Here is a 22973-nt window from a genome sequence, read left to right as displayed (position 1 = left end):
CCTATCCCAACAGTCACTGCATCAGCGGCCAGATCAGTTTTCCTTCGTGTGAACCCAAGGAAAGTGATGGGACCAGATGGAGTCCCAGGCTGTGCACTCAGAGCATGCGCAGATCAACTGGCAGAGGTCTTCACGGACATCTCCAACATCTCCCTGCGGTAGGCCACTGTCCCTGCCTGTTTCAAGAGGCCAGCACCATCCCTGTGCCTAAGAAGGCTCATGCAGCATGTCTCAGTGATGACCGCCCAGTGGCCCTAACTTCAGTGGTTATGAAGTGCTTTGAAAGGCTGGTCATGGCATTGATCAACTCCAGCCTCCCCACTACTTTTGACCCACTCCAATTTGGCTATTGGACCCCTCCCACACATTAACAACACAGAGGTGGAACGAGTGGAGAGTGTCAAGCTCCTGGGAGTGGTCATCAACAACCAGCTTTCTTGGATTCTTCATGTGGATGCACTGGTTACAAAGGCCCAACAACGTCTCTTCTTCCTCAGGCAGCTGAGAAAATTTGGCATGATGGCGAATACCCTTGCCAACCTTTAAAGGTGCACCATGGAGAGCATTCTGTCTGGATGTATCACTACCTGGTATGGTAACTATACCATTCAAGATCGGAGACAGTTACAGAGAGTGGTGAACTCAGCCCGGACAATCACACAGGGCAACCTCCCATCTATACAGTCCATCTACCAGGCCCACTGTCAAGGGAAGGCAGCCAGCATTCTCAAAGCTCCATCCCACCCTGGCAATGTTTTTCTACAACCTCTACCATCGGGGAGAAGGTACAGAAGCCTGAACACACGCACCAGATGGTTTCAAAACAGTTTCTACCCGACTGTTGTTAGAATACTGAATGGACTCACAAACTCTTAACATTGGCCTGCCCCTGTGTGTTTGTTTTTGCTGCTGTTTACCTATCATTTACTATTTATGCCATTTCATTCTGTGATCTGCCTGTATTGCTCACAAGACAGAACTTTCCACTGTGCCTTGGTACACATGACAATAAATTCAATTCAGACATGAGTGAATTCAAGCCTAGTTGTACCAATCTTCCCTCATAAAACAGGCCTGGCACCCCAGCATCAGCCTAGAGAACCTCTGCTACACTCACTAAATATATTGTCATAGTTAAGGAGTCCACACTATATGTGATACTCCAGGTGTGGTCTCAGCAAGGCCTTGTGTAAATGCAGTAAGATATCCTGACTTCTGAACTCCAATTCTTTTGCAATGAAAGCCAACATACCATTTAACACACATTGTGATCACTCATTGGGACATCAGGGTCAGTCTGAATTCCCCAATACTGCCAGGCAACAAGGAGGGGCCCATAGATGCAGCTGTTTGTTCCATTTCGGATACAGGTATGTTGACAAGCACTTACCTTGCTTCATGTTGGCAAGTTGGGCTGTCACATCATTCCTCAAATCTTTAATTTCATTGGATATCTGTTTAACTGGAAAGGAGACCATAATTATCAGTGTCAACGGTCCAATCTTGACAAGGAAAAGAATAATCTCCCTGCCTGTGTGACTAGAGCTAATGTTGCTGGATGTTTTTAAAGGTAGTTTTCAGGCTGTTATCACAATTCAGTCTCCACCCTGTACTGCAATGACTAATCTAAATGCTTACCTTCCATCTACCTGCTATTGCTCCATATCCCTTAACAGTCATGTTGAATAAAAATTGATCAGCCTCACATTTGTGCTCTCACTGGAGGGTTGGTTTGGGAGTGATTCAAGAAGAAGTGCTTTCCAAAGACAGCCCTTTGGCTCTAGTTTTAAGATTATGTTCCATTGTTTGGCACCGTTTGTACCAGAGGAAATAGTTTCACTCTATTGGCCCTATCAACTCTTTTCATCATCTTAAACTCCTCAATTTGGTATCTGTTTCATTTGTTCATGGGAGATGAGTATCACTGGCTGGACCAGCATCTTTTGCTGGTCCCCACTTGCCCTTGAAAAGGTGGCAGTGAGCTGCCTGCTGAACTGTTACAGTCTATGTGCTGCAGGTAAACCCACAGTGCCCTGAAGGAGGATTCTCACCCAGTGACAGTGAAGACGATATATTTCCAAATCAAGATGATGAGTGGCTTTGAGGGGAAACTGCATATCAAGGAGCTGCCATCTATTTGCTGCCCTTGTCCTTCTAGATGCAAGTAATTTTGGGTTTGGAAGGTGCTGTCTGATGATCTTTGGTGAATTTCTGCAGTGCATCTTGTAGACAGTATACACTGCTGTTGTTGTGTTTTGGTGGTGGAGGGAGTGACAAACAATTGGGCTGCTTTGTCGGGTATGGCATCAATCTTCTTAAATGTAACTGGAGTTGCACCCAAGCAGGCAAGAGGGAAATATTCCATCACATTTCTTGCTTGCACCTTGTTGATGATGTCCAGAATGTGGTGCTGGAAAAGTATAACAGGCCAGGCAGCATCTGAGGAGTAGGGGAATTGATGTTTCGGGGATAAGCCCTCCTACGCCTCGGATGCTGCCTGACCTGCTGTGCTGTTCCAGCACCACATTCTTCACTCTGATCTCTAGCATCTGCAGCCCTCGCTTTCTCCTTGTAGGTGACAGAAAGGCTTTCAGTAGTCAGGGAATTAGTTGCTATCTGCATATTCCTAGTGTCTGACCTGCTCCTGTGGCCACTTATTCATATGACGAGTCTAGTTCAGTTTCTGATCAATGGTAAAACTCAGGATGTTGATAATGCATGATACAGTGATGGATATGCCATTGATTGTTAAGTGGTGATGGTTAGATCCTCCCATGTTGGAGGTAATCATTGCCTGCCCTGGTTACAGCACTCATATTATTGCAATCTTTCACCTCGAGGCTGGATAGTGTCCAGACCTTGCTGCATTTGAAAATGGACTGGTTCTGTATCTGATGAGTTGAAAATGGCTCTGAACACTGTACAATCAGCAAACATTCCCACTCCTGACTTTATGATAGAGAGAAGGTCATTGATGAAGATAGTTGGACCTAAGACACTGTTTTGAGGACCTCCTGCAGGGATGCACTGCAGCTGATATGACTGACTTCGAACAACCACAACCAAATGGCAATGTGTCAGGTATGACCCAAACCAGCAGAGAGTTTACCTCCTGAAACTCACTTATTCCAGCTTTAACCTGGCTCCTTGATACCACACTTGGTCAAATACTTTGATGTCAAGGGCTATCACTCTTCCTTCAGCTTTGGAATTTAGTTTGAACCAAGGCCGGAATGAGGTAAATGAACTAGTTATCGCTGAGCAGGTGCTGCTATAGCACTGCTGATCTTCAATGTTGAAGGTAATACAAGCCCCGGTTATAAAACGTATACAGTTTAACAAATTCTTGTCATTTCATCCTCAGGATTTCAGCATCAGTTTGTTGAAACTCAGTCCATGAAGGCATGTGGAATAGTTGCATAAACTCTCCTCTGAAACTTCTGAAACTGAAACTTTTCCTCTTCAATATAAACAATCTCACACTCTTCACCCTCACCCCAAATTTCCAGTTCTTCACCTGTGTAGCTGGATCTTCTGCCTCAATAACTGACAGAAAGAGATTCGGTACAAGCGAAGGAAGCTTCCAGAATTAGGAAGTTGACCAAATAAGTTTTCACTGTGGGCATGAGACTAACCGATCTTGTTAGAAATACACTTAGAGATTTTAAAAATTATTTTGGTTGAGACACTCTCTTTATGGAGTCATAAAGGGGGGTAGGTTTGCTAGCACTCTTCGGGGGGGTTTAAACTAATTTGGCAGGGGGATGGGATCCGGACTTGTAGTCCAGCAAGTAAGCTAGCTGTGTGTCAGGATGTCCAAGAATGTAGGGAGGCTGTGGAGAAGGTAGCACTGACAGGGAATACTTGTGGACACAGAGATGGGCTCAAGTGCGTATACTTCAACGCAAGGAGTGTCAGAAATAAGGTGGGTGAACTTAAGGCGTGGATCGGTACCTGGGACTACGATGTTGTGGCCATCACGGAAACGTGGATAGATGAGGGACAGGAATGGTTATTGGAGGTTCCTGGTTACAGATGTTTCAGTAAGATTAGGGAGGGTGGTAAAAAAAAGGAGGGGGGGTGGCATTGCTAATTAGAAATGGTATAACGGCTGCAGAAAGGCAGTTCGAGGAGGATCTGCCTTTGGAGGTAATATGGGCTGAAGTCAGAAATAGGAAAGGTGCAGTCACCTTGTTGGGTGTTTACTATAGGCCCCCCAATAGCAGCAGAGATGTGGAGAAACAGATTGGGAAACAGATTTTGGAAAGGTGCAGAAGCCACAGGGTAGTAGTCATGGGCGACTTCAACTTCCCAAATATTGATTGGAAGCTCTTTAGATCAAGTAGATTGGATGGGGCGGTGTTTGTGCAGTGTGTCCAGGAAGCTTTTCTAACTCAGTATGTAGATTGTTCAACCAGAGGGGAGGCCATATTGGATTTGGTACTCGGTAATGAACCAGGACAAGTGATGGGCTTGTTAGTGGGTGAGCATTTTGGTGATGGTGACCACAATTCTGTGACTTTCACCTTGGTTATGGAGAGAGATAGGTGCGCACAACAGGGTAGATTTTACAATTGGGGGAAGGGAAATTACGATGCTGTAAGACAGGATTTGAGGAGCATAAGTTGGGAGCATAGGCTGTCAGGGAAGGATGTGGTGGAAATGTGGAACTTTTTCAAGGAACAGATATGACGCGTCCTTGATATGTATGTACCTATCAGGCAGGAAAGAAATGGTCGTGTGAGGGAACTTTGGTTGACGAGGGAGGTTGAATGTCTAGTAAAGAGGAAAAAGGAGGCTTACATAAGGTTGAGGAAACAGGGTTCAGACAGAGCAGTGGAGGGATACAGGATAGCCAGAAGGGACCTGAAGAAAGGGATTAGGAGAGCTAAGAGAGGGCATGAAAAATCCTTGGCGGATAGGATCAAGGATAACCCCAAGGCATTTTATGCGTATGTGAGAAACATGAGAATGACGAGAACGAGGGTAGGTCCGATCAAGGACAGTAGTGGGAGATTGTGTATTGAGTCGGAAGAGATAGGAGAGGTCTTGAATGAGTACTTTTCTTCAGTATTTACGAATGAGAGGGACCGTATTGTTGAAGAGGAGAGTGTGAAACGGACTGGTAAGCTAGAAGAGATACTTGTTAGGAAGGAAGATGTGTTGGACATTTTGAACAACTTGAGGATAGACAAGTCCCCCGGGCCTGACGGGATATATCCTAGGATTATGTGGGAAGCAAGAGAGGAAATTGCAGTACCGTTGGCAATGATCTTTTCGTCTTCACTGTCAACGGGGGTGGTACCAGGGGGCTGGAGAGTAGCGAATGTTGTGCCCCTGTTCAAAAAAGGAAATAGGGATAACCCCGGGAATTACAGGCCAGTTAGTCTTACTTCTGTGGTAGGTAAAGTAATGGGAAGGGTACTGAGGGATAGGATTTATGAGTATCTGAAAAGACACAGCTTGATTAGGGACAGCCAGCATGGATTTGTGAAGGGCAGGTCTTGCCTTACAAGTCTTATTGAATTCTTTGAGGAGGTGACCAAGCATGTGGATGAGGGTAGATCAGTGGATGTGGTGTACATGGATTTTAGTAAGGCATTTGATAAGGTTCCCCATGGTAGGCTTATGCGGAAAGTCAGGAGGCATGAGATAGAGGGAAATTTGGCCAATTGGATAGAAAACTGGCTAACCGGTCGAAGTCAGAGAGTGGTGGTAGATGGTAAATATTCAGCCTGGAGCCCAGTTACAAGTGGAGGTCCGCAGGGATCAGTTCTGGGTCCTCTGCTGTTTGTAATTTTTATTAATGACTTGGATGAGGGAGTCGAAGGGTAGGTCAGTAAATTTGCAGATGATACGAAGATTGGTGGAGTTGTGGATAGTGAGGAGGGCTGTTGTCGGCTGCAAAGGGACTTAGATATGATGCAGAGCTGGGCTGAGGAGTGGCAGATGGAGTTCAACCCTGCCAAGTGTGAGGTTGTCCATTTTGGAAGAACAAATAAGAATGCGGAATACAGGGTTAACGGTAGGGTTCTTAGTCAGGTGGAGGAACAGAGGGATCTTGGGGTCTATGTACATAGATCTTTGAAAGTTGCCACTCAGGTGGATAGAGCTTGTAAGAAGGCCTATGGTGTATTAGCGTTCATTAGCAGAGGGATTGAATTCAAGAGTCGTGAGGTGATGTTGCAGCTGTACAGGACTTTGGTTAGGCCACATTTGGAGTACTGTGTGCAGTTCTGGTCGCCTCACTTTAGGAAAGATGTGGAAGCTTTGGAGAGGGTGCAGAGAAGATTTACCAGGATGTTGCCTGGAATGGAGAATAGGTCGTACAAGGATAGGTTGAGAGTTCTCGGCCTTTTCTCGTTGGAACGGCGAAGGATGAGGGGTGACTTGATAGAGGTTTATAAGATGATCAGAGGAATAGATAGAGTAGACAGTCAGAAACTTTTCCCCGGGTACAACAGAGTATTACAAGGGGACATAAATTTAAGGTGAAGGGTGGAAGGTATTTAAGCGGGCATTGGATAGGCATTTGGAAGTTATTGGGCTAGTATAGGTTAGGTAGGATTCGGTCGGCGCAACATCGAGGGCCGAAGGGCCTGTACTGCGCTGTATCCTTCTATGTTCTATGTTCTATGTATAGGGGAGATGTCAGGTTGGGGTTCTTTACCCAGAGAGTGGTGGGGGCATGGAATGCGCTGCCCGTGGGAGTGGTAGAGTCAGAATCATTGGCGACCTTTAAGCGGCAATTGGATAGGTACATGGATGGGTGCTTAATCTAGGATAGATGTTCGGCACAACATCGTGGGCCGAAGGGCCTGTTCTGTGCTGTATTGTTCTAGCTGTACAACACAGAAACAGACCCTTCGGTCCAACTCTTCCATACTGACCAGATATCCTAAATTACTCTCGTCTCATTTGCCAGCACTTGACCCTTCCTATTCATACACCCATCCAGATGCCTTTAAAATGTTATAATTGTACCAGCCTCCACCACTTCCTCTGGCAGCTCATTTCATGCATGCACCATCCTTTGTGTGAAAAAATTGCCCCTTAGGTCCCTTTTACAACTCTCCCCACTCACCCTAAACCTGTGCCCTCTAGTTCCAGACTACCTCAATCCAGGGAAAATAACCTTGTCTATTTAGTCTATCCATGATCCTCATGATTTTATAAACCTCTATAAGGTCACCCCTCAGTCTCTGACGCTCCAGGGAAAACACCTCTCAGTCTATTCAGTCTCTCCCAACCCTGGCAACATTCTTATAAATCTTTTCTGAACTGTTTCAAGTTTCATAACATCCTTCCGATAGGAAGGAGACCGGAATTACATGCAATATTCCAAAAGTGGCCTAACCAATGTCCTGTCCAGCTGAAATGTGACTTCCCAAATTTTATTTAGTGACTGAATACATAATTGCTAAATTTGACGATGACATCAAAGATAAATGGGGAAGTAAGCTGTGAAGAGGACAGAAAGAATCTACTAAGAGATTAGAAGCTAAGTGAGTGGGCAAACATTTACCAGATAAAACATCTTTCAGTTCATTCATGGAGTCATATGTAGGCAAGACTGAGTAAGGATGGCAGATTTCCTTCCTTCAAGTCTGTTAGCGAACCAAATGCATTTTTATGACAATCAGTGGTGGTTATATGTACCTCCTCGAGTTTAGAAGAATAAGAAATGATCTTGTTGAAACCTGCAGGATTCTGAGGTGACTGGATCGGATGAATGCTGAAAGGATACTTTTCTCTTGTGGGACTAGGGGCCACCATGTAAAAACAAAACGTCTTCCGCAGATGAGGATTTATTTTCCCTTTGAGAATTGTGAATCTTTTGAATTCTCTTCCTTAGAGAGCCGAGGAGGCAGTGTCATCGAGTATTTTTAAGGCAGAGGAAGATTGATCCTCAACCTTCAAGAGAGTCAAAGGTCAAAGGGTGAGTGGTAAAATGAAGTTGTGGCCACGATCATATTGTATGACGGAGCAGACTCAAAGAGCCGAATGGCCTTCTCCTGCTTTTAATTTGATTACTCATACAAGAATAAAGACGATCACATATCTGTCCACCAAATAAGCCTGGATGACATAGCTGTTGAATATTAATATGGACCCAGGTTGTCTTACTGGCAACAATGTGCTAGATGTTCACACCCAATGACAATGGGGAGAGCAGTCATACCCACTGTGGGCATTTTGTTCATTTCCAAAACTGATGGGGGTGCAAATAAGGTCAGAGTTTATAAATAATTATTTGAGGTGTCTGTGTAATTACAAGAAAGAACAGACTTGGAGGAAGCCAGAGGCTAGCTTATGTACATTCCTACCTGGATACAAGTCCACGTGATTGACATTGCCATGGGGCTGACCATTCAGAGTTGAATGGTTTACAGAAAGCAATTGTGGTATTGGATTCCAGTTTTTTCTACAATATCCCTGAAATCTATAGATACAAATGCAGACGTCTGAGAGAGAAAGGGAAGAAATAGAGGCAGCTTTTCCTGTACCTAAAGCAGTGCTCAGGCTATGGCTAGGAGCTCAGGCTTAGATTGAAGAGCTGAAAATGTGATGCTGGAAAAGCGCAGCAGGTCAGGCAGCATTCAAGGAGCAGGAGAATCGACGTTTCGGGCATGAGCACTTCTTCCGAAACATCGACTCTCCTACTCCTTGGATGCTGCCTGACCTGTTGCACTTTTCCAGCAACAGATTTTCAGCTCTAATCTCCAGCATCTGCAGTCCTCACTTTTTCCTTAGATTGAAGAGACTGAGTTCATGAGGATTTAAAGGAGGCTCAAAGATTTCCCGAGCTTTAGCTAACAAAGGAATTTTCACTGTAACACTCACAATGGAAGTTAATTCCAGGATTAACATTTACCTGGCTCAGAAAGGAAGAAAGAAACGGGACATGAGGTGTGTAAAATAGTTTTGGTTTGGTGCTGGGAGAATGAAATGTTTATTTAAGGGACAGAGTGAAGTATAAATGTTAGGAAGAGCTTCGGTCCTGCTAAAAGCCAACTAAAGAATGTTCTATAGAATATAAGATGACCAACAAATGATTGACATTGTTTTTTAGTTTATTTGTTACTATAAATGTCTCAAAATGTGAAATCCTGATCCTTTCACTCAGTCACTGGGAATTCAGAAATCTGGTAAACAAATCTGTTGGTCTCTACGGAGATCATAATAGCTTGCATTGGTGTTGTTTCCCAACATAAAATGAATGCTATACTAATGACAACTTTTGTTTAGTCATAGAGATCTATAACACATTTGGAAAATTGTATCATAATGTAGAAGGATTGAGAAAATTGTGTCTAGAACTTTTAATCTCTCTCTCCACAGCCTCATATCATACCACTAACTCTCACAGTGACTCTCCCACCTCAGGCTGTGCAACTCATTCCCCGGTCAATTCCTTCTCGACAGTTTTGTGATACTCTATCTAGGTTTGCACGCCTTTGCTGAGGCTCCCCCAAATTGTCCAGATGTCACACATGTTCAGAAACTTACATTTCAGAAGTCCAACGACAAATATTATGATCAGCAGAACAAAGAGTCCCAGGAGAATGTAGGCAATAATTTTTGAGAAATTGCCTTGCGGTGCTCCTGCTGTCCCTTTGGCAAGTCCTAAAAGGAAACGCAGAAGTGAGAAAACATATTGTGACTTATTTGCTGAAAAGGAACAGATTGCCTGTTTGTAAATATTTGAAGCATTCACTCCTAGAGGATGATTTTGGGGAATGAGTAATAGGAAACGGGTTTTGAATATGGATTTTACAACTGCTGCACAGTAGAAGACACTGGAAGTACCTCAGGAATAATTGAAAGTTGGCAGACTCAATGGGGGAAGGAGATGAAATAATTACTAGAGAACTAATACATGGAAGATTACAAGACCTACTTGGAAAATCTCCAGAGCTGATGGCTTGTATCCTAGAATCTTGAAAATGAGAGATTTCTCTTCTATGATTGCCCTCAGAGGACCTTTAGATTCATAGAGCACAGAAATGGCCCTTTGGGCCATTGTATCAGCCCCGATATAACTGCCATTAATGGCGCGTTATCCCAATTTCCTCCACTTCTCCCATATCCTAGAATGTTATGATATTTGAAGTGCTCATCCAAACACCTTTTTAAAAGTTTGAAAGGTTTCCAGTCTCTACTATCTTCCCAGGCAATGCATTGACATTTTTTTCCAAACTCTCTTTGAATCTTCTGCCCTTACTATGCTCTCAACCAAAGGGAACAGCAGCTCTCTATTCCCCCATCCATACCCCTCATAATCTGGTACATCTCAATTATGTCCCCTCAGTTTTCTCCAGTCATGAGGGAATCAATCCAAGCCTATCTAGTCTCTTCCTACAGCTCAATTTCTCGAAACAAGGCAACATCCTGGTGAACTTCCTCTGTATCCCTCTAGTGCTTTGACATCCTTCCTATAGTGAGGTGACCAGAACTGCACACAGTACTCCAGCAGTGCCCTGATTCATGCTCCAGGTAACTCCAGCATTACCTCCTTGCTCTTATACCCGATGCCACAACTGATGAAAGCAAGTGTCCCATATGCCTGCTTAACTATCTTTTTCACATGCTCTGCTGACTTTAGGGATCTATAAATTCTTCTGTTTCTTTAAGTATTCTGCCATTCATTAAATACTCCCTTACCTTGTATCTACTTCCAAAGTGCATCACTTTGTGCTTATCAGAATTAAATGCCATCTACTATTGGTCTGCCCATCTGACCAAACTATCTATATCTTCCGATAACCCAGAACCATCTTCTTTACTATTAGCCATCTATAATCTTGGTGTCATATGCAAATTTGCTTAACATTCTCCCACATTTATATACAAACCAAACAATAACGGTTGCACTACTGAACCTTGTGTTACACCATTGGACACCGGCCTCCAGTTGTTGGAACAGCCTTCCACCACTCCCTTTGTATCCTATTACTAAGCCAGTTTCTGATCCATCTCACCAACCTTCCCTCAATTACATGAGATATAACCTTCTCTATCAGTCCCCCTTGTTGGATCTTGTCAACAGCTTTGCTAAAAATCCAAATTAATTACATCAACGGAACTTCTCTCATCTGCACACTTGATCGTATTTTCAAAAAATTCTAACAAATTTGTTGGGCATGATCTCCCTCTGACAAAGCCATTCTGGTCATTCCTAATTAACACACGCGTTTCCAAGTGAGTATTAATTGCCTCCTTTTCTCCAACAGTTTTCCTACTACTAACATGAGACTTACCAGTCAGTAATTTCCTGGTTCATCTCTACTATCCTTCTTAAGAAGTGGACCCACATTAGCCAGTCTTCGGTCCTCTGGCAGTTCCTCTGTGGCCAGTGAGCAATTAAAATATGCAATTCTCGAACAGAGGGTAGTGACAGTTAGGTCCTTACATTTATTCAAGACACAATTTGTTGGTGCTGTAGAGACGGGTAGGAGAGAACATTGTGAGGAGGGCATAAAGGGATACCAATAGGTGGGCCACAAATATTGACAAGTGGAGTTTACTGTGGGAAACTGTAAGGCTGCAGACTGAGTCCGGAAGAATACAAAGGCAGCATACAATTCATAGCGGTTGTACATGAATCGCAGAGAGTCAGTATGTGCAGGCAGCATGTGGCTGGTAACACCAATGCAATGTTTGCCTTTAACACAAGGGGGAATGGGGTCTAACAGGAGGAAGGTCTTGCTGCAGCTGCACAACATGCAGCCATACCTAAAATACTGTGTGCAGTTTTGGTGTCTTTACTTTAATAGGGATGCACTTTCATTAAACGGTTGAAGAAGATTCGCTTGGCAAAAATGAGGACTGCAGATGCTGAAAATCAGAGTCTAGGTTAGAGTGGCGCTGGAAAAGCACAGCAGTTCAGGCAGCATCCAAGGAGCAGGAAAATCAACGAAGGGCTTTTGCCCGAAACGTCGATTTTCCAGCTCTTCAGATGCTGCCTGATGTCCTGTGCTTTTCCAGCGCCACTCTAATCTAGAAGATTCACTCGACTGATTCCTGGGACGATGGGTTCATCTTATGAAGACAGGTTGAGCAGGTTAGGCCTATTCTGATTGGAGCTCAGAAGAATGTGAGGTGATTTCATTGAAACATGTATGATTTGCACAACGTGGGTGCAGTGAAGATGATTCCCTTCTTGGCAGAATCTGGGAAGGTGGGGCACAATTTAAAAAGAAGGGGTTCTCCATTTAAGACAGCGACAAGGAGGATTGTCTTTCTCTCAGAGGGTTATAAGTATGTGGAACTCTCTTCCAAGTTCTCTTTCAGCTTCTCAATTTTTGCTCTACTCCTGAATTCACATGTTGGCAATTTGGCTGTCTGATGTGTGGTGTATTCCATCTGTATTTGATTAGCTTGTCCTGCTTTTTTTTACCCACTTCACTGCCATTTCAGAGACTCTGCTTGTAATTCCACTGCCTCCTCCCGGTTCAACGTCAGCTACTAATTTAACCAACATGCACAATCTCCGAGTCACGGCAAACCTACAAGAAAGGGGCTCCTTCAGTAAGCAGCAGCTGCCTTCACCCACTTCATCACCTCCTGTTTCACTCTTCCAGTTCATTGCTAACCACAGAGCTTTGCTTTAACCGATGGCCTCCCCTTGGTTGGAGGGAGCGGGGGGATTAAGAGGTGTGAAGGTCAGGCTGAGATAGAGCCAAATATTATTAGAGCACACTGAAAGCGACACTGTATTTTTTGAATGATATCACCAAGGAGATAGCATGAGTATGACTGGACGCCTAGAACGAGTAGATTGTTTTATGAGTAAGATTAGATTAGATTAGATTAGACTTACAGTATGGAAACAGGCCCTTCGGCCCAACAAGTCCACACCGACCCGCCGAAGCGCAACCCACCCATACCCCCACATTTATCCCTTACCTAACACTACGGGCAATTTAGCTTGGCCAATTCACCTGACCCGCACATCTTTGGACTGTGGGAGGAAACCGGAGCACCCGGAGGAAACCCACGCAGACACGGGGAGAACGTGCAAACTCCACACAGTCAGTCGCCTGAGTCGGGAATTGAACCCGGGTCTACAGGCGCTGTGAGGCAGCAGTGCTAACCACTGTGCCACCGTGCCGCCCATTAACGGTTGGACAGTCTGAGATTCTTTTCACTGGAGTTTTGAAGGACAAGGGGTGACTTGATTGAAATATATAAGATCCTGAATGGTCTTAACAAGGTGGACATAGAACGATTGTTTCCTCATGTGGGTCAGTCCAGAACTTGGGGCACTGTTTTAAAGTGAACGGTCACCCTTTTGGAACAGAGATGATGGCCCTTCTTTTCTCTCAGAGGGGTGTGTGACCGTGGAGCCAATGGAAGTGGGGTCATTGAATATTTTTAAGGGAGAGTTAGTTATCCTTGTGAGGCAGGGGAATGAAGGGATATCAAGGGTTAGATAAGAATGGTTCACTGCCTGTGAGGGTGGTCGAGGCAGAAACCCTTATACCATATCAATAGTATTTAGCTGTGCACTTGCAAGGCCAGGGCATTAAAGCGGGAATGGGCCAAATGCTGAAAATTGGGATGAGGTGGTTGTTATTGACTGGCACAGACTCAATGGGCTGAAGAGTCTTTTTTCTGTGCTGTAGGTTCAATGACAGTTATGACCTGATTAAATGGCAGAGCAGATTTGAGGGGTTGAATGGTCCATTCTTGCTCCTATTCTGCATGCTTATTTGTGATATGTAAAATAGTAAGAGATTTCACCAACCCACTCAGACACCCCCATCCAACCACACCAACTCATACCCACACTCACACACACACACCAATGCAGACTGACACCAACAAACACCCAGTCATTTCCACCCACACTCACAAGTGGGCGGCACGGTGGTCGTTGTGGGCGGCACGGTGGCACAGTGGTTAGCACTGCTGCCTCACAGCACCTAAGACCCAGGTTCAATTCCCGACTCAGGCGACAGACTGTGTGGAGTTTGCACATTCTCCCCGTGTCTGCGTGGGTTTTCTCCGGGAGCTCCGGTTTCCTCCCACAGTCCAAAGATGTGCAGGTCAGGTGAATTGGCCATGCTAAATTGCCCGTAGTGTTAGGTAAGGGGTAAATGTAGGGGTATGGGTGGGTTGCGCTTCGGCGGGTCGGTGTGGACTTGTTGGGCCGAAGGGCCTGTTTCCACACTGTAAGTAATCTAATCTATAGACCATCCACTTACAATCACATCGACTCATGCAAATCAACACACACAACAGACACACCCGCTCACAATCACCGACTCACATCAATACACAACTGCTCACAGTCAAACCCACCTACATCAACACACGGACAACGTACTCTCATCCACCAACACACACACACACACACACACACTAACACTAACACTAGTCGAGAAAGAAGTATGTTGATTCTAAAGCAAATCAATATGAAAAGGGAGTTATTAGAGGTTTTGAAAAACATTGAGGTAGACAAGCCATCAGGAGCTGATGGGATCTATCTTAAAATATGGAGGGAGGCGAGGGAGAAAATTAGGGGGCCTTGCATGAAATCCATGTATCTTCTTTAGTCATAAGAGAGGTTCCAAAGGACTGGAGAATAGTCAATGTTATTCCTTTGTTTCAGGGCAACAGAGGTTATCCTGGAAATTACAGACTGGTGATCCTTATGTCAGTTGTAGGGAACTTTTGGAGAAGATTCTTAGGGGCAGAATTTACTCATGGTGACTCAGTGGTTAGCACTGCTGCATCATAGCGGCAGGGAGCCAGGTTCGATTCCACCCTCAGGTAACTCTCTGTGTGAAGTTTGCACATTCTCCCTGTGTCTGTGTGAGTTTCCTCCAGGTGCTCCAGTTTCCTCCCACACACCAAAGATTTACAGGCTCGGTGGATTAGCCATGGTAATTGCAGGGTTACAGGGATGGTGTGGGTCAGATTGGGATGCTCTTTGGAGGGTCAGTGTGGACTTGATGGGCTGAATGGCCTGCTTCCACACTATAGGGATTGTATAATTTGAAAAGATATGGACTTATTAGCGATAGGCAGCATGGCAATGTGAGGGGGAAGTTGTGATTGAGTTTTTGAGGAAGTGACAAACTAAAGGACTGGGTACTGTTCCTTTACTGTCACGAGGTCAAATCTTGGAGCTGCCTTCCTAGTGTGGTTGTGGTATACCTACACACAAAGGACTGCCGTGCTTCAACTTCTCCAGGGCAATCAGGAATGGGCAACAAATGATGGCCCAGCCAGTGATCCTCATAACATAAGGGGATACATTTTTAAAAATACTCCTTTCTTACCCCAGCTAGCTCTGTTGCTTCAATAAGAAGATCTACTTTTGCATTACCTTATCAATCCCACCTTTCCATTCACTGCCCCTTTCCTGAGTAAATGTTAAGAAAGGGTTAGGGTAACGTACCACAAATCTATTTTTGACCCACTTGGATTCAAGAGGAATATGCAGTAGAACCCCCAGCCCTCTGCTGCTCTCAGTCCAACTTTCTAACGGAGTCTCAATGATATGGCTACCAAGGTGACACTCACTTCATTGCATACCTCAGAAGCTCGTCTACATATTTATTAAAACCTATCTCTCCAACTCATATTCCTATTATTCATTTTCTCTGCACTTTTTTTGTGTCAGTTTGGTTCCTCACACAAATATAGAGGAGAATTGGTCTCTTTTGCTCTTTGCTGGTGTTCTAAGTCACATACACAGCGTTCTCAAGTTGAGGCCTAGTGTGAAATGTAACCCCTTATAAGCCTCAATCACATTACATCCTTCAGCACTGAAAGAAAGGGCTGCAGACGCCAGGGAACTTCTCCCAGGTTTATTATTGTGCACCTCTATGACCTCATCATAACAGAATGCCTTGCCAAAACAGAAGAGAGAAAAAAAAGTATTTTGGCAGCCATTCAGGATGAACGAAGATTTTAGTCCTGGACTCCACCCTGATTTAGGTTTACTCTATGCTTCCTTATAGAGGAAAAGATGTTGAATGAGCTCACATTCCACATAGCAGAGCTTCATTCCCTACTCCTTTACAGCGATATATCAGGCACCAAGAAACTGCCAATCCACCAGGACAATCCTGCAATCTCCTAGAATTAAGGATTAATCACTAAGATCCTGTTTTGAGCAAGTTTGACTCAGACCAACATAGAAAACAGGAACAGGAGAAGGCCATTTGGCCCTTTGAGTCTGGTCCATCTTCCAAAATGATCACAGCTGATCATCCAACTCAGTCCCCTGTTCCTGCTTTCCCCCTAGAGCTCTTCATCCCTTCAGCCCTAAGAACATTATCTCTCTCCTTCCTGAAAACTTTCAATGTTTTGAGCTCAACTGTTTTTTGTGATAGAGAATTCCACAGGCTCACCACTCTCCGGGTGAAGGAATTTCTGCTCATCTCAGTCCTAAAAGGCCTTCCCAAAACCTTAAACTAAACCTCTCTGGTTCTGGACTCTCTGGTCACTGGGAACATCCTTCCTGCACTTATTCTGCCTCATCCTGTTAGAAGTTTATAAGTTTCTATGAGACTTCCATTCATTTTTCAAAATTCTCATGAGTACAATCCTAACCACTCCAGTGCTTTAGAGAGGGATCGTCAACCTTGGCCTCTTTCTGAGCTCCCCAGAATGTTACTCCTTAACCTAAATCCGGCAGAGGGAAGAATTCCTGGGTCCGCCCAGGCAGTAGGTCAGCCCAGCCAGGACAAACTTAAATTTACAATTCAAGATTGTTGACAGTATAGAGGGCTGTTGTAGGCTGCAGCGGGACATTGACAGGATGCAGAGATGGGCTGAGAAGTGGCAGATGGAGTTCAACCTGGATAAATGTGAGGTGATGCATTTTGGAAGGTCGAATTTGAAAGCTGAGTACAGGATTAAGGATAGGATTCTTGGCAGTGTGGAGGAACAGAGGGATCTTGGGATGCAGGTACATAGATCCCTTAAAATTGCCACCCAAGTGGACAGGGTTGTTAAGGAAGCATCTGGTGTTTTGGCTTTCATTAACGGGGGGATTGAGTTTAAGAGCCGTGAGATCTTGTTGCAGCTCTATAAAACTTTGGTTAGACCGCACTTGGAATACTGTGTCCAGTTCTGGTCGCCCTATTACAGGAAAGATGTGGATGCTTTGGAGAGGGTTCAGAGGAGGTTTACCAGGATGCTGCCTGGACTGGAGGGCTTATCTTATGAAGAGAGGTTGACTGAGCTCGGACTGTTTTCATTGGAGAAAAGGAGGAGGAGAGGGGACCTGATTGAGGTTTACAAGATAATGAGAGGCATAGATAGAGTCGATAGCCAGAGACTATTTCCCAGGGCAGAAATGGCTAACAGGAGGGGTCATAGTTTTAAGCTGGTTGGAGGAAAGTATAGAGGGGATGTCAGAGGCGGGTTCTTTACACAGAGAGTTGTGAGAGCATGGAATGCGTTGCCAGCAGCAGTTGTGGAAGCAAGGTCATTGGGGACATTTAAGAGACTACTGGACATGCATATGGTCACAGAAATTTGAGGGTGCATTCATGAGGACCAGTGGTCAGCACAACATGGTGGGCTGAAGGGCCTGTTCTGTGCTGTACTGTTCCATGTTCTACGTTCTGTGTTCTAAGATTCGAGCCCTCAAGAAGCCTCTGCAACAGGGTGTGGAGAGAGGCAGGGGAGTCATTCAAAGGAGTTGGTAACCCAGAATGGTTGTAGGGATTGGACTGGGAGGTGCTTGGATGAAGTGTAATGATTGGGGAACTGGGGAGCATCAACTGAGCCTTGCTCCACGTTCTAAGGATTAAGTTTTACAATTGCTACTCTCTTGCCTTGGGCCCTGAATGAAGCCATTTTACAATGTTCTCCAAAATTCCAGAGCCGTCAGTCAGAACAAAGCTAAGTCATTCTCAATTATATGCCCCATTCCAGTGCCATCTTTAACCTATTCTGTGCCCCTTCATTTCCGTATCTCCTCCCTGACCTACTCACACTTCCAGTACTCTCCCCATTGCCAATTGCCCCCTCTTTTACTTCCAACCCACTTGTCTCCTTTACCCCCTCACTAATTCCTGACCCCTCAATACCCCATCCCCCCCCATACCTATTCCTACCCTTTCCTTTTCTCATCTGCTCTATTCCTCTTCCAAAATACCTTCCACTACCATTCCCACCTCTTCCACTCCCTCCCATACCTTCCCCTTCTTTTTCCATTCCAATCCATCCCACACTGACCTTCCCACTTGCATTCCCTGTGCTCAGTCTCCTATTCCCATCGCTCTCTCCCATACCTGACTATCCAATTCCACCCCACTTCTTTTCCAAATCCCATCTTCCCTATTTCCCCACCCTTCTCACTCTACTCTCCCGTTAACTCCTTCCCACTCTCATTTCTGTCCCTTCCTCTCCAATTCCTTCCACTTTCTTTTCAAACACATTTTCCCCCATCCTTCCCTCTCCCATCCTTCCATCTCTCATTCCCATCCTCCCCTTCCCTGCCCCTCACACTCCTATTCTTGTCTCTCCCATCTTTGGACCACTTCCCATTTCACCCCCCCCCCCATTCTCCCCATCTTTGCTCCTCCCACTCCTAACTCTTCATTTCCTGTTACGACTCTTCCCATCTTCACCTCACCCAGTCCCGTCCCTATCCAGCTTCATTCCCACCCTTCTCACTTTTCCATTCAATGTTATTCCTGTCCAGCACCATCCCTCCTCCCACTGCTGCCCAGTACAAATCCCTTGGATTTACCTCCAGCCGATGCATCTTGCGTTCCTTCCTGCTGTGCATCGTCAGCTGTGTGAAAGGTGGGGGGAAAAACAGGAAAGAGAGAAGTTGAGGAATGGAGATGAAGACAAACTCATTGATCATCACTTCCACGCTCATCCCACAGAGTCACTGATGGGCTACTTTAAATCAACAGGAGCAACCTTCGAGTGAAATGTGATCAAAATGGTGAAACAAACACCGACGGATGCTGGGAATCTGAAGTAAGAACAGGAGGAAAAACAAATTGAAATGACCAGAGAGTCAGGCAGCATCTATGGAGGAAGAGACTGAGTTAATGCTTTGGTCTATGACTTTTCATCAGAAATGAGGTCCTGCTGAACTTTTCCACATTTTTGATTCAAAAACAGAATTTGACAGCGAACTGATGGAGAGCTGAAGGAGCCGATTTAGCCCGTTCTGTCTACAATGGTGCTCCAGATCAGCATCATGACCTAACCACATTCTTCTGCCTTTTCTCATCACCATCGCATGTTGGTATTATTCTAATAATCATTGGCCCAGGAATGATATATTCCAAAATAGAAAGACTGTTATTGCTATGATCTAACTCAGACTGGGCTGGAGACTCTTTCTGATTTATTCTTACAGGGAGGGGGTCGGGTGAGGGGGAGATTTGACAGAGCTCAGACACATTTGGCAAACTTGTAACTGTCACTTGTATATTACAAGCCCAGAGCTTCCGAAACAGGTGGGGAATTAGAGTCACAGAGTCCCTATAGTGTGGAAATAGGCCATTCTCACCATCAAGTCCATACCGAGCCTTCAAAGCGCACCCCACCCAGACCCCACTACTCTATCCCTGGTAAACCTGCATTTCCCATGGCCAATCCACCTAATCTACACATCCTTGGACTGAGGGAGGAAACTGGAGCACCCGGAGGAAACCCACACAGACACGGGGAGAATGTGCAAACTCCACACAGACAGTCGCCTGAGGTGGGAATTGAACCCAGGTCCATGGCGTTGTAAGGCATTAGCCACTGAGTCACCCTCAATGCCCCAAATTATAACATTGTGCCACCTCCAGTGTCACTAGTAAACAAGAGTAGGGAGGGAGAAGCTGTTCCCACTCGTAAAAGATTCGAAAATAAATGTGCAGTGTTAAGGTGTTTTGTATAAGAAGCAAATGTGAGGTGAGAAAAAAGCGTTTTCACCCCGTGAGTCGTCTGGATATGCAATACACTGCCTGGAAATGTGATAGAGGAAGGTTCAATTGAGGCATTCAAAGAGGGCATTGGATTATTTGGATAGACCACTTGCAGGGTTCTGGGTTCAGGGTTGGAGAATGATGCTGAGTCATGATGCTCATTCCAATAGTCAGCCTCCACATGATGGGCCGACTGGTATCTTCCTACATCATCACAATTCGGTGATTCTGAGAGGCCCAGGTCAATGCTCTGGGGATATGGGTTCAAATCTTACCATGAAACTATAAAAGGCCATGGAACCACAGAATCATAGCTGTTTAAGAACAGAACATTCAATCCATTAAATCCATGCAATCCCATTGCACTGGGGGCAGAGTTTGCAGCAGTTTACCAGCTTGCTTGATCTCTTCTTCAGTAAGGCAAGTCAGTTTGGGATTGGAGTCACATGCTATCATGTTATGTTTCATGGTCAGTGAGTCAGTCCACTTTTAACAGATATGATAGTCACAGGTGAGGTGCTAGAAGACTGGAGGTTGGCTAACGTGGTGCCATTGTTTAAGAAGGATAGTAAGGACAAGCCAGGGAACTATAGACCTGTGAGCCTGACCTCGGTGGCGGGCAAGCTGTTGGAGGGAATCCTGAGGGACAGGATGTACATGTATTTGGAAAGGCAAGGACTGATTAGAGATAGTCAACATGGCTTTGTGCGTGGGAAATCATGTCTCACAAACTTGACTGAGTTTTTTGAAGAAGTAACAAAGAGGATTGATGAGGGCAGAGCGGTAGATGTGATCTATATGGACTTCAGTAAGGCGTTCGACAAGGTTCCCCATGGGAGACTGATTAGCAAGGTTGGATTTCACAGCCTACAGGGAGAACTAGCCATTTGGATACAGATTCTGGATCAGTGGTGCTGGAAGAGCACAGAAGTTCAGGCAGCATCCAACGAGCAGCGAAATCGACGTTTCGGGCAAAAGCCCTTCAGAACTGGCTCAAAGGTAGAAGACAGAGGGTAGTGGTAGAGGGTTGTTTTTCAGACTGGAGGCCTGTGACCAGTGGAGTGCTACAAGGACTCAACTATTTTTCATCATTTATATAACTGTACATATATATATGTACAGTTAGTAAGTTTGCAGATGACACCAAAATTAGAGGTGTAGTGGACAGCGAGGAAGGTTATCCCAGATTAGAACAGGATCTTGACCAGATGGACCAATGGGCTGAGAAGTGGCAGATGGAGTTTAATTCAGATAAATGTGAGGTGCTGCATTTTGGGAAAGCAAATCTTAGCAGGACTTATACACTTAATGATAAGGTTCTCGGGAGTGTTGCTGAACAAAGAGACCTGGGGGTGCAGGTTCATAGCTCCTTGAAAGTGGAGTCGTGGGTAGATAGGATAGTGAAGAAGGCATTTGGTATGCTTTCCTTTATTGGTCAGAGTATTGAATACAGGAGTTGGGATGTCATGTTGCAGTTGTACAGGACATTGGTTAGGCTACTGTTGGAATATTGCATGCAATTCTGGTCTCCTTCCTATCGAAAAGATGTTGTGAAACTTGAAAGGGTTCAGCAAAAATTTATAAGAATGTTGCCAGGGTTGGAAGATTTGAGGCACAGGGAGAGGTTGAACAGGCTGGGGCTGTTTTCCCTGGCACATCATAGGCTAAAGAGTGACCTTATAGAGGTTTACAAAATCATGAGGAGGATGGATAGGGTAAATAGACAAAGTCTTTTCCCTGGGGTGGGAGAGTCCAGAACTAGAGGGCATAGGTTTAGGGTGAGAGGGGAAAGATATCAAAGAGACCTAAGGGGCAACTTTCTCACACAGAGGGTGGTATGTGTATGGAATGAGCTGCCAGAGGATGTTGTGGAGGCTGGTAAAATTGCAACATTTAAAAGGCATTTGGATGGGTATATGAATAGGAAGGGTTTGGAGGGATATGGGCCGGGTGTTGGCAGGGACTAGATTGGGTTGGGATATCTGGTCGGCATGGATGGGTGGGACCGAAGAGTCTGTTTCCATGCTGTACATCTCTATGACTGTATGTTCCTGGCATCATCACCATTTCATAGTATGTGGCCTGATGATATAAAGATTTCAAACTCCATCTTACCTGAAATTGCTTGAAGCATTACATTCTGCTATAAGTACCCTGCTGTGTTGTAGCATCATATGTTAACATTACTCCAAACACTTGTTTGTCTGAGAAACGTTATATTTGTACGAAATAGTTATTTGTGAGAAATTTCTGTTGGATTCTTCAATGCCCAGTTTCTTATACTATGTGAGTTAACTTTGGCATTGCCACCCTGCTGAAGACAAAGGTCGGACCACATACAAGCTGGGCCTGTTAACGATGGTTAACTCTCTTCCTGGAAGGAGAACATTCTCACAATGCCTTTCATTTAAACAAGAGAATTTGGGCTCAACATGCAACAGGACAGTGTGAGAATTTCAAATCCACTTTCAAAAGTTAATTGGACTTTAAATAAACACGCTGCAGCGTTGGAAGTTGTGCTCAAACTCTCCCCATCATTCTGGAGGCTTGGAGGTTATTACTTCACCCCCCTACCCCCTCTCAATGAACTGCTGGCTTTACAATGCCGGGTTCAGAAATCTCGCAGTTGTGTTGATGCTCATTTATTTAGGTTCAGTTCCAACTGGGAAGTCTCTGTGGGCCTGTGTGTTTAATGAGTTCCAGATGGTTAAGGCAGGATTCTGAACAATGAGAAACATTTTTAAAATATATATAACTCCTGACTCCTCTCAATGAGTCACACAGGCTTCTGCTGTTTTATTCAAAGTGCTCCTGTAAAGTTGGTGAGCAGAGGTGGAGGAGGGGAAGTGGGGATGTGGGTGGGAGGAGTCGGGCGGGAATGAGTGGGTGGGGGAGGAAGAAAACTGAGGGAAGGGGAGGGGACTGGAGTCGGGAAGTGGCGAGAGGGTTTGATGGGGAAAGTGTAGGTGACATGGTGAGAGTGGCGAATATATAGGGGCAAGGGCTCAGATATTGGGTGGGGGAAAAGTAGGCGGGACAAGAGAGGGGGAAAGTGTAGAGATGAGC

General features: G+C 45.0%; 1 protein-coding gene across 4 annotated transcripts in view; it reads right to left on the bottom strand.

The window, feature by feature from the left end:
* The window catches only part of LOC132835954 (C-type lectin domain family 10 member A-like), a 124561-nt gene that overhangs the window by 81836 nt on the left and 19752 nt on the right, over nucleotides 1-22973 (bottom strand). For 3 of the 4 annotated variants that reach the window (XM_060855105.1, XM_060855106.1, XM_060855103.1), the window contains exons 3-5: nucleotides 18722-18766; nucleotides 9511-9627; nucleotides 1391-1462 (exon numbers count right to left, since the gene is read on the bottom strand). In XM_060855105.1, coding sequence (XP_060711088.1) covers nucleotides 1391-1462; nucleotides 9511-9627; nucleotides 18722-18766 — 234 coding nt within the window. The remainder of the gene's footprint in view (nucleotides 1-1390; nucleotides 1463-9510; nucleotides 9628-18721; nucleotides 18767-22973) is intronic. The other variant, XM_060855104.1, reaches the window with a different exon arrangement.

Source organism: Hemiscyllium ocellatum, chromosome 45 (assembly GCF_020745735.1).
Source record: "Hemiscyllium ocellatum isolate sHemOce1 chromosome 45, sHemOce1.pat.X.cur, whole genome shotgun sequence".
Classification (NCBI taxonomy): domain Eukaryota; kingdom Metazoa; phylum Chordata; class Chondrichthyes; order Orectolobiformes; family Hemiscylliidae; genus Hemiscyllium; species Hemiscyllium ocellatum.
Note: the sequence above shows the minus strand (reverse complement) of the source record. Positions and strands in the feature narration are given on the sequence as shown.